This window comes from Schistocerca cancellata, chromosome 2, assembly GCF_023864275.1.
Source record: "Schistocerca cancellata isolate TAMUIC-IGC-003103 chromosome 2, iqSchCanc2.1, whole genome shotgun sequence".
Lineage (NCBI taxonomy): Eukaryota > Metazoa > Arthropoda > Insecta > Orthoptera > Acrididae > Schistocerca > Schistocerca cancellata.
The window spans coordinates 666,178,712-666,191,633 of NC_064627.1; the positions used below are offsets into that span (position 1 = coordinate 666,178,712).

At 38.6% G+C, this 12,922-nt stretch overlaps 1 protein-coding gene across 2 annotated transcripts in view; it reads right to left on the reverse strand.

Annotated features, from left to right (window-relative positions):
- The window catches only part of LOC126162372 (sorting nexin-14-like), a 217,551-nt gene that overhangs the window by 11,588 nt on the left and 193,041 nt on the right, over positions 1-12,922 (reverse strand). For both annotated transcript variants that reach the window (XM_049918827.1, XM_049918828.1), the window contains 2 exons: positions 12,473-12,637; positions 6,473-6,657 (listed from right to left, as the gene is read on the reverse strand). In XM_049918827.1, coding sequence (XP_049774784.1) covers positions 6,473-6,657; positions 12,473-12,637 — 350 coding nt within the window. The remainder of the gene's footprint in view (positions 1-6,472; positions 6,658-12,472; positions 12,638-12,922) is intronic.

Sequence of the window (12,922 nt, forward strand, 5' to 3'; positions counted from 1 at the left end):
TTGCTTCGTGTGTTCCTACATTTCTCCAGAACCCACAATTATCGTTCCCCAAGGCCAGCTTCTACCAGATTTTCCATTACTCTGTACATAAAATGTGTCAGTATTTTGCAACCAGGCCTTATTAAACAAATATTTCAATAATATTCACATCTGTCAACACCTGCTTTCTTTGGAACTGGAAATATAACATTCTTCTTGAAGTCTGAGGGTATTTTGGCTGTCTCAGATATTCAGAGTTGGTGGAATAGTTTTGTCATGGCTGGCTCTCCTAAGGATCTCAATATGTATGACGGAATCTTATCCACTTCACGGGCCTTATTTTGACTTAAATCTTCCAGTGCTCTGTCAAATTCTTCTCTCAGTATCACATCTCCCATTTCATCTTTGTCTACTTCCTCTACCATTCCTATAATATTGTCTTAAATTAATCACTTTTGTTGATGTCATCTATACACTCCTACGTTCCAGCTTTCCCTTTTCTGCTTAGTACTAGCTTTCCATCAGAGCTCTTGATATTCATAAAATTGCTTCTCATTTCCCCAAAGGTATCTTTAACTTTCCTTTGCATGGTATCTATGTTTCCCAGAATCTTATATGCTCCTGCAGCAGTGGTCGTTAAACCTTGTTGCTGAAGAGCCAATACTGACATTGTGCAGCAGCACCTTGGGCCATTTGTGTATTCATCTTATTATTAACTAGTAACCCACATAAACTGGAGTGTTATGAACCCCAACAGACTAGTATAGTAAGGAAGTGATAAGCTGGCCATTGGCCATCAAGTACTGATTGTTAAATGTCGTCACAGTTCAAAACACTTTGTATCAACCGTTCTCTGACACCAAAGTTGTGGTGTTGGCTACTTGAGTAGATGATTAATAACAATAATTGTTCTTATATTCAAATGCATTATGCAACATGAAACATGATCACAAATATCTACTAAGCATCCTGAATGTGTTTTCTTGTACTCAATGTGTTATATTACAACAGCCTTAAGTTAATTTCACATTTCTTGCATTTGAGGGTGACTGACTGTGCAACGCACATTCACAATTCCACGTTATTTTCGTGTGAAAATTTATACCACACCAGCTGCTCAGTACGAGTTGACAGTACTGGAAGACAAGCATTCTCATTCTCTAACCCAGAAGTGGTCATGCTACATATCCCTCTGACCCTGAGGTAAGCAGCCAACTTCACTTAACTCAGGGCAGAATTCACCAAAAATTAAGCCCATCTTTAAAAGTTACTGTCTCATTAAGTGCTTTCATTCATATGTTATAAGGGTGGTTCATAGAGTTCTCAGAATCACCATAAGAGGTCAGCACTAGTGCAACAAGTCATTCACATGATATTCATTGGACTGTTGCCTGTGAATACGAGCCACGTCAGTGCTCTTGGAAGAGACGTGGCTCTATTGTTGTTCCCATATAGTGATTTGCGAAGATGGAAAGAATAGAATGATTAAGTAGTGAAAGGTATGAAAGCAAAGGACACTCATGCTAATTTCCAGAATACACCGGTGGACTCTGCTCCTTCATATTCAACTGTTGCCAAGTAGACAAATGAATTTAAATTTGGTCGGGAGAGCTTAGATGATGATCCATGCAGTGGTCGGCCAAGATGTGTCACTATTCCAGAAATTATTGCAAAAGTGCACAAAATGGTCAAGGAAGATCGCCGACTGAAAGTGAGTGAAATTGGTCATGCTTGGCAGATGTCATCTGAAAAGACATATCACATTTTAACAAAGAATTACAAATGAAAAAATTATCCTCAAGATGGGCGTGGCTCTTGATGCTGGATCAAAAACACAGGAGAATGGACAAAGTAGAATTACACGAACTAAGGCATGGATTGTTGCCACACCTGCCTTATTCACCTGATATAACTCCATCAGACTTCCATCTCTTCCCAAAACTGATTTTTTTTTTTTTGTGGACAGATTTATTTCAAACAAAGAACTGATAGCTGGAGTTGACAATAATTTTACAGGCCTGGAGGAAAGTCATTTCCGATATGGCATCAAGGCACTGGAACACTGTTGGACAAAGTGCATTAATCTACAAGGAGACTATATTGAAAAATAAAAAAAGTTTCAGTGATGTAAGTGCATTTTTTTTCTATTCCATTCTGAGAACTTTTCAAACCACACTTTTATTTAATGATTTCTACTAGGCTTTGGTTTTTTACCTAATTGATTCTCTGTTGCCTCTCAAAGCTGTCCATCCATCTTCTACTGTTTTCCCTTCCTCTGTTTCAGTCAAACTTTGCCTAATGTTCCCTTTGAAACTCTCATATCTGTCCTACCATAAAACAACCAATCTAAAACCTTCCAGTATCCACAGGGTCTCTTCCATATGCAGACAAGCTTCTTACATAATTCAAAAACTAAGTGTCAGCAATGATTAAATTATGCTCTGCACAAAGTAGTGTCAGTGAGGTTTCTCTTTCATTCCTTTCCTCAGTCGACATTCTCCTACTATTTTTCCTTCTCTTCCTATCAAATTTCAGTCCCCCATCACAGTTAAGTTTTCTTATCTATTAACTATCTGAATAATTCCTTTTATAGCATCATAATTCTTTCAATCTCTTCAGCTAGTTGGCACATAAACTTGATGTGAGTTGGTTTTATGTCTATCTTGGCTACGATAATGCATTCACTATGCTGTTTATAACAGCTTACTTGTATTCCTATTTTGTTATTCATTATTAGACCTACTCCTGCATTACCTCTATTTAATTTGTATTTATAACACTTACCTGATCAGAAGTGCCATTCTTTCTGCCATCACACTTCACTAATTCCCTCTATATCTAATGTCAACCTATCAATCACACATTTTAAATTATCTAACCACCATACCCCAGTAAGTGATCTGTTCTGGCTTGTGGAATGTCACTTTTGTTTTTCCTGATGACAATATCCTCCTGCCAAGAGATCCAAATGAGGGACTATTTTCTCTGGAAAATTTCACCCAAGAGGACATCATCATCATATAACCAAAAAGAAAAACTACACACACTTGAAAAAAAAATGATGACTAGTTTACCCTCACTTTCAGCTGTTCACAGGTCCAGCACAGCAAGCCCATGTTGGCTAATTTTATAAAGCAAGTTCAGGCAATCATCCAGACTGCTGTCCTTGCAAATACTGATGAAGACTGTTCCCCCTCTTCGGGAACCACATGTTTGTCTGGCCTCCCTGCAGACACCTCTTCATTGTTGTTACACCTATGGTATGGGTATCTGAATCTCTGAGTTACCTGAGCCACCCCACCTCAGCACGGTCTATGGGGGGTGGGGGTCAAAATATGAGTATTAAACGCTTTGTACGACACAGTATGTCTGTAGTAATTCAAAGCACATTATGTTAACATTAAGTTATTAGCTTCTGTTTTGAGCACGAGTAAGAAAGATCCTTTCTTTTACAGACATCCCAATTCGACCACAAACTGATTATTAAAAAGACAGTAGAATTCTGATTGGCTCATTGTCATTTCTGTTGTTAAAGTATCTGAGATATACCTATCAATAACATAAAGTCATAGTGTTTTGAAGCAAAACTAATAGATTTAATAATGAAATCTACACTAATCGAAGAAAACACACAATAGTGACTAAAGTCTGGTTCGGAGTCACTATGTAATGTTTCAGTTCTTCTTCATCTTACATGCAATTGGGAATCACACTGATGTGATGTGAAAGCACTTATTCATATTTGACAGCACACATTTGCATGTATCATCATCATCATCATCATCATCATCATCATCATCATTGCCATCATCATCTGCTGCAATGAAGAGTTACAGCTAGCTGCTAAGCATAACACAAAATTTAGAAGTGCTCTCCCTTTCAGATCTTGCTCAACCACTCTTCATTCTGCACTATTCCCCATTCCAGGTTTCTACATCTCTCTTTCGCATCTTAAGAGCATGAACGCAGTTTGAACCACACTGTCTGTCAGGCTCATCACCAGGCATCAGCCAAAAAATTGACTGGCAGCTTAGGCATAGTAAATCCAGCATCCTTTTCTAGACATTAATGGACTGGATGGCACAATGATTTTGTGTTTAGAACTAAGCCCTGACAAAACAGTGAGCTATTTAGAGCATTCATACAAATTCTGTAGTGTGCATGAACATATCTACATAAGAAATATCTTAAATCTGCATATTATAATTACAAAAAGTACTTCTCTGTCTATCTTCAAGTCATAGCTGGGGGCAGCTATACAGTTATAACAGTCGATGAAGGAGCATATGGAAGATGGAATGACAGCAGTGTCTTTGAGGGTGCTGCCATCTTATTTACTCCTAGCCATTACAGCCCATGTAAGGCCTTGACCCTTCTAATGATTGCAACTCATACTTTATGACCTTCTGTTCATTTCCTCCATCTTCTAGCTCCCACCTTTCTCAAGTCATTCTCTACATCATCCAGCCATCATTTCTTTGGTCTCCCTTTCCACCTTCTGCCACCTGAATTTCCTCTGTAGACTTTGACAATCTATCCTTTGACATCTGTTCTACATGGCCCAACCATGTTAATCTTTTGCCCCTCCAATTCCTTATTTTACTGTATTCTCCATTGCTCTGCTTCACTCACTCCTCCAAAAATCTTTCTTAATATTTTCCTCTCCCAACGTCTCGGAATTTCTCTTCTGTCACAGTCACTGTCCATGCTTCTGAGCCATACATTACCACCAGTCTTATAACAATTCGATTGACACTCACCTCTGATTTTCTGGTTATTCAATCATCTTGGAGAGCACATGAAAAATGTGAAATATTTACATATCACAATCAGTGCTGCAGACTTTGTTATGATTGTATAATTGTGCTTGTCACTGACAAATTAAACTGTTTTTTGAAATCATATACTAGTCACATTTAAACATTGTGCAAGACCGTTACTTGAACCTAGAACCTTGTATTTCGTGGGCAACACAGTTACTAATTGAGCTATCTGGGCACTATTCATGACCTGCCCACATGGCTGTACTTCCACCAGTATCCCTGTCCTACCTCCCAATTTTGTAGATGTTCTCCTGAATATCTTTTGAGACTAGCACTGCTGTTGGAAAGAAGGATAGTACTGAAAGGAATACAGGAGACCTTCCATGAAGTCTGGATGGGAGGACAGGGATACTGGTACAAGTACGGCTGAAAAGCTGGGTTATAAGTAGTACATGGGTAGTTCCATCAGTAAGAGCATTGTCGACAAAAGGGCAAGGTTCATGGTTCAAGCCCCACTTCAGTACACAGTTTTAATCTGTCAGGGAGTTTCAAAACAGTGCAAACCTGCAGCAGCATGGAGGATTCATTCTGGATACAAAACTTTACTTACTTTAATTACAAAAACCTTTAGAATGAAAAAAAAAGTTCAAAATGGTATGCTCCTGCAAAATTAACAGTCCCTAATTAACATTTTAGAGCATATGTTGCAAGTCTTTGAAACATGCAAAAAATTGTGAACCGTTTAATATTCTGACAGACAGGTGTCACATATAGGCAGTCTTCATTGCATGGAATGTACATGAACCCATGTTGTGTTTCTGGAAAGGTATTGGTGGAAATCTTTCGCTGCTGAATTTCCCTGAATTGTATTAATAACCATCAGATGTAACACTGCATAGTATACATTAGCAGAATGAATGCTTCTGAAGTGCAGTGGTTTGTTTGTGTCTATACAGATGAACGTCTGCCACTCATGGTCTCGCAGTAGCGTTCTCGCTTCCCGAGCACGGGGTCCCAAATTTGATTCCCGGCGGGGTCAAGGATTTTCACCTGCCCTGAGATGACTGGATGTTGTTGTGTCATCTTCATAATCATCATTCATCTCCAATATGGTCAGAGGAAGGCAACGGCAAAACACTTCCATTAGGAGCTTGCCTAGTATGGTGGTGCGGGTCTCTCACATCGTTCCCCTATGCTCTGTCAAGAAGCATGGGACTTCATCATCATCATACAGATGAATATGAAAAAGAAGTAGACGATGTAGGTGAGACACACTGCTAAGCTTGTCATCTCCCTCTGACATATCATAAGCTTCAAAAATGTTTTGAATGTATCTTAACAGAAAGCACTGATCCATAATGCACTACAAGAAACTGAATTATTTTTGACCTATCTTCTGATATCTAAAATAGGAAAACAATTGAAAATTTAATATTTAAGAAATGTAAGTTTTTCAGAAGTCATTTATGTAATTCACTGAGAAATTTATGATTTTTTATCATTTTGAACAATATCTACTTTAATCTCAGATGTAATTATTCTTTAATTTATAATTCATGAGATCACAGCACATAACATTCTTATTAACAATTACCCTACTGAAAAGTCTGATATGATCATTAAATATTTATGTTTATTATACATAAATATTGGTTGTGTTCGTTATAATTCAGCACTATGACAAGATTATAACTTCAAGTTTTTTATCTTGATGTCTTTTTTTACGTTACCTGTTTGTTGAGAAGTGGGCTCTGAAGTGCAGTGAAAATTGTCAAAATCCCATCCTTGTATCTGCTGCCAAGCCATGAGTTGAGAACCCCTGGCAACAATGACTGAAGCTGACTAAGAGTAAAGGCGGCTCGTGCTTTTAATTCCAGTGCTGTCGGTGAGGAACCTTTATGGCCAAAGACAGCTCCTGTAAATGAATATTCTATATCTGAGTGACAAAATGAAATATGGGCTAAAAGGTAATGGACTGAAAGAACAGAACAACATGTCAATATACGCAGATTACATTGGCAACAGCAAAATGTATCTGAACTAAAAATAATAGTACTTTCATGCTTAACAACCACAAGTAATTTTGCGCTTATCTTGCATCTTATAGTGTTGTATCTTTTGGTGGTCAGTCCATGAAATCTAGAAGATTGTGAGGTGACAAAATTGTTGTAGCACACTACAGGCAAATGAATTGCCTAAACTTATTACGTATCATCATTTAGGTATCAACCTGGACTTTTCGTAGTTTTGTCTGTTAGATAGGTAATGATGGATAGTACTTTGAATTATTATTGTGTTATTGGTTTTGTGCACGAAAAAATGTTGTTGTAGAAAGACGATGTACACTGGGACTGCAGTCTGAGAATGTACATATGTTCTCCAGCCAGGCAGAGTGTTGCAATGCTGCACACCAGGGAGCAAGCAGCGAGAGTGGGCTGGCCACCAGAAACATTAAACAACAGTTGAATAATTGTTAAATGAAGTAATGATACTGTTCATTTGTACCTTTTAATGGCTCAGGATGATTTTAAAATAGTCTTATTGGACAGAATTAGTTTGACTGAGAAGTGGACTAGAGGTAGCACCAGTCTGGACAAATGGCTGAGAGAGCTGTTTGCTCCATGGATAGCCAGGTGTAAGACTATGAGGTGGTAAGTCAACTATCTAGTTTTACTTTGTGTAGTTTAACATCATAAAGGGAGACCAAGAGATGAATACACTAAGCAGATTCAGAAGGATGTAGGTTGCAGTACGTACTGGGAGATGAAGCAGCTTGCACAGGATAGAGTAGCATGGAGAGCTGCATCAAACCAGTCTCAGGACTGAAGACCACAACAACAACAACATTAGTTATTGTGTCTTGGGGAACCTGGGCCTTTGAACAAAACATCTTGTATGCAGATTACATTGGCAACAGCAAAATGTATCTGAACTAAAAATAATAGTACTTATTCAATCTGTATATTGAGCAAGCAGTAAAGGAAACAAAAGAAAAGTTCAGAGTAGGTATTAAAATCCAGGGAGAAGAAATAAAAACTTTGAGGTTCGCCGATGACATTGTAATTCTGTCAGAGACAGCACAGGACTTGGAAGAGCAGTTGAACGGAATGGACAGTGTCTTGAAAAGAGGGTATAAGATGAACATCAACAAAAGCAAAACGAGGATAATGGAATGTAGTCGAATTAAGTCGGGTGATGCTGAGGGAAATAGACTAGGAAATGAGAGTAGTAAAGGAGTTTTGCTATTTGGGGAGCAAAATAACTGATGATGGTCGAAGTAGAGAGGATATAAAATGTAGACTGGCAATGGCAAGGAAAGCGTTTCTGAAGAAGAGAAATTTGTTAACATCGAGTATAAACTTAAGTGTCAGGAAGTCGTTTCTGAAAGTATTTGTATGGAGTGTAGCCATGTAGGAAGTGAAAGATGGACAATAAATAGTTTGGACAAGAAGAGAATAGAAGCTTTCGAAATGTGGTGCTACGGAAGAATGTTGAAGATTAGGTGGGTAGATCACGTAACTAATGAGGAGGTATTGAATAGGATTGGGGAGAAGAGAAGTTTGTGGCACAACTTGACTAGAAGAAGGGATCAGTTGGTAGGACATGTCCTGAGGCATCAACGGATCACAAATTTAGCATTGGAGGGCAGCGTGGAGGGTAAAAATCGTAGAGGGAGACCAAGAGATGAATACACTAAGCAGATTCAGAAGGATGTAGGTTGCAGTACGTACTGGGAGATGAAGGAGCTTGCACAGGATAGAGTAGCATGGTGAGCTGCATCAAACCAGTCTCAGGACTGAAGACCATAACAACAACATTAGTCATTGTGTCTTGGGGAACCTGGGCCTTTGAACAGTTTGACTGAAAAAAATCTTAAGATCATAGTAATAGGAAAGAAAATGTAATCTAAGTAGTAAGTAAAGTGTCAAGCAAAAGACTAAGTGATCAAAGATTATAGTCAGCTTGCATAAATGACTGAATGTGTTTGATATTAATCTCCAAAACAGATAATGAAGCACAGAAGTAATGAATTTGTCCTGTAAAAATTATATTAATTTTAGTTATGGTATTGAAGGATGAGAAGAAGTAAGCAATACAAACAAAGCACAAGAAAAGTTCTTGGGTAATATGCTAAGCAATAGGCAATAGGATGGATTATCTCTCTCACTCCGTAATAGAAATATCTTTGTCCAGTTTTGCAGTAAATTTAACACAAGTCAGTGAAGCCTATTTAATATTAACACAAACCAGATAAATGCATTAGCTCATAATGGGTAAGTCTCTTCTTTTTTCTTGCTTAGTGAGACAGTAATATGACCATTATTTAATATTCATGGTAGCTAGCAAAATTTGTCTCTACTTATATTCACAGGCAATTTGCATGAAATCAGAACTCAACATTAATAATCATGTTATTAACATTAATAAAGTATGTTATTAATATTAATAAAGTATGTATACCAGCCATATCTAGTGCTGAGCTTTTGTGAAGTGGCAGTAGTAAATAGCTATTTTAGTGTCATACTGAACTGATCAAAACTAAAAGCAAATACTGTATCTTTAGAAACCTATACTAAGTTATCTTAGACTGAAATATGCAAACAGTTGAATAGAAAATTTGTGGATAGTTGTGGTTCATAAAGCAGGGTGTGATTAACTAAATTCACATAGAATTCAGGCCACCTCAAGGAGATGTGCAGTATGCAGCACACATGCTGTTCCTGTTAGAACAGTGTGGATGTGTTCTTCATGTAATGTGGTGGTGGTGGTGGTGGTGGTGAGAGGATGTATGGGACAGGTCTTGCATCTAGGTCTGTTACAGGGATATGAGCCATGAGGCAAAGGGCAGGGAGCACGAGTTGTGTAGGGATGGACGGGGATATTGTGTAGGCTTGGTGGCCAGTGGAATACCACTGTGGGAGGAGAGGGAAGGATGGTTGCTAGGATATTCCTCATTTCAGGCCACAACAAGCGGTAGTTGAAACCACAGTGGAGAATATGATTCCGTTGCTCCAGTCATGGGTGTTACTAAGTTACTAAGTCCTGAGGGGAATGCTCCTCTGTGGCCTTCTTAGTATAGAACAGGTGGCAGCTGTCGAGGGGAGAGGATTGATGATGGTTGGTGGGTTTGATTTGGGTGGAGGTACTGATGTGGCTATCTTTGAAATGGAGGTCAATATTGAGGAAGGTGGCTTGATGGGTGGAGGAGGACCAGGTGACGTGAATGGTGGAGAAGGTGTTGAGGTACTGGAGGAATGTGGACAGGGTATCCTCACCGTCGATCCAGATCACAAAGACGTCATCAGTGAATATGAACCAGGTGAGAGGTTTGCGATTCTGGGTGGGTTAGAAATAACTCCTCTAGATGATCCGTGAATAGGTTGGCACAGGATGGTGCTATGCGGAAGCCCATTGCCATAACCTGTATTTGTTTATGTCTTCAAAGGAAAAGATATTGTGGGTGAGGATATAGTTGGTCATGGTTATTTGGTTTACATACATAATACATACTAGTGCATAGAAACACTATTTTCTATGCATACGAAAACAACAAGATGTGTTTGATCTGACACCATCTTGTGGTAGGAATGTTAATAGAAATGGATAACCCACTTACTATACAGCACATCAAAATATAACATTAAATATTTTGGGAAGGCAGCTAGACAACACACAGAACTATAAAACCAGTACCACATGCTTCTCATTGTCATTTGAAACAATGGGAAGGCACACACCAGCTCTCAGGACAGAAATTAAAACATGCTCATTCCAAATAGAATGTATCAATACCTATGTTTTAGGTGCCCTCCTTCTCTATTTGGAAGACAAGGAGAGCATCAAGGATATTCTACACGATACAGTTTGCTCGATACAACTGTCCAGTGAAAAGATAGGCACTCTGAAAATGAGAGAAAATGAAGATTTTTTGCTAACATGTCTCACTTGCTCCAGTGCCCACATGACAGCAAAATAATTATACACAGCAGATAGGAAACTTCTGGTAGCCCCAGCATGAGAACACATTCGATGAAGCAACAGATTAATTGCCCCAGGTTATGCCCATCCATGCAGACATTAATAAAATCTAAGTGCCAATTTAAAAACTCATAAAATGATTTCTCATGTAATTTGGAGAAAAGAGCTTCTTACACACCATCAGTACTAAAATTAACCTATTCCTCTCTAGCAACCAGGGGGATCCCCTACTCCATTCCTGGCTTAGGCATTAGTCTAAAGGCTGTCCCTCACACAGATCCCAATGGCCCAAACACCTGTAGGTGGTTGTTGTACAAAGATTCTAGTGATGTTCAGCATACAAAGATGGACACTGACAATTTGGGAGCAAACTCTGCCCTACATGCAGTGGTATAACTAGGGTAACTGGTACCCAGAGCACTCTTTGAATTTGCAAGCCCCTTCCCCCTGCCAACAACTCCCGACTATTTTTTTTAGATCTCATTGCCACTTGGCCCATTTATTAAGATCAGCATGACCTTTCTGTTAAGCAAAAGGCGCACATTTTGATAATAATGATAAACTATAGCTGACATATTCATCCCAAGAGAATTAGAAACTGTATTGATATTTAAAACAATTCTCACTTATTCTTCATTCTCAACAGCACGTTTTTAATTACATTATGTGTTTCAGTCTCTCTGGTACATCTTCAGATCTAAAACAAAGTAAAACTTAATATGTGCAATCTAATATTTTACAATGAGTAGCAAAGAACTGTACATAAATGTAGAATTTACCTAAGCTGTAGTGTCAGCAACCCATCTTGGCTGTATCAGAACCTCATGCTAGAGTACTGTTTTAAATAGAAGATGATCCAGAGAGATCAAAATATGGCATAATGAAAAAGTGCAACTGAGAATGAAGAATAAATGAGAATTGTTTTAATAATGAAACAAGTCAAAGCATAAAACAACACAGAGTCAAAAGTAGAACTGCTTGCAACAATATTGCAGTTCATTTTTGATTGTTTCACTGTTGATAAATGCAAAGCAATAAAAAAGCAAACTTAAAATATAATCTTTACGCCTTGCTCCCTTGGCATAATGAAAGTGGCTCTATCTAGCATTCAGAAAGAAGAAACAAGCGCCTCTGAACCAGGGAGAGGTATGTACTATGGAACCTTTGCTCAACACAGTCCAATTCAGGTATGCTCTTGATTTCCTTTTACACATCCATTTCCTTTCCCATTTTAGTGGCTTAAACATAAAAACACCATTCCCTTCTCCACCTTCTTCTCCCTCCCTCTTCCAGCTGCAGCCCCATAGAAACAGTGCCCAATTTATGTATCCCAGTTGCCATACCGTAGTTCTACCATTGCTTATGTGCTTGGCAAACCATGGAAAGAATCCACTGTGAGAATAGTGATGGCTTCCAAGAGTGCTAGTTCCACAAGGTAAGCAGAATTTCTGTGGAGTCTGGAAAGTAGAAGAGAGGTACCTGCAGAAGTAAAGCTGTAAGTGCAGCTCAGAGCAATGCCTGAAATGAGTAGTTGGTAGAGTACTGCCCATGAAAGGCAAAGTTCCCAGTTCAGTTACACATTGGTTTAATCTGCCAGGACTGCCAGTTTCAAAACAGTAGACACCCCCTGGCAGAGTGAAAGATTCATTCAGGAAATATCTTATACGATGGAAGGGAGAGAAACTAATTATTAATGTCTAAAGTACTTCACAAATGATTAGTAAAATAAAATATTAGCAAGTAATACTTACCCTGAAGAAGTCGTATTAAATGCGCAACACGAGGGGGCACAAGAAGATTCCGAAGCTTGGAATCCAGGTACACACAACATAAAGAATTAATGGTATTGTGGCATAAGGAACGTACGCCTAATGCAAGTCGCAGTACAGACTGCGAGGCTCCAAACACACGTACAACTGAAACATATCATTTAATTTCTGTATTTCTTACTTACTGAGTTTAGAAAGACTACAAAACATATTCTGTGAACAAAACTTCATTAAAATATAACATATTTTCAAGAAATACACATCTAGGATAGTCGCCCATTTCAACCTTCAGATTTGCTCATAAGCTCATTGCGATGACGACACAGTCATAAGGTGCAAAGGGAATGGGCCACCGACTGACATACCGTGCAGCAAGCCTGCGAGTTCCCACTGCTCTTGTAAGACTCATGAGACTCATTGACACACATATGC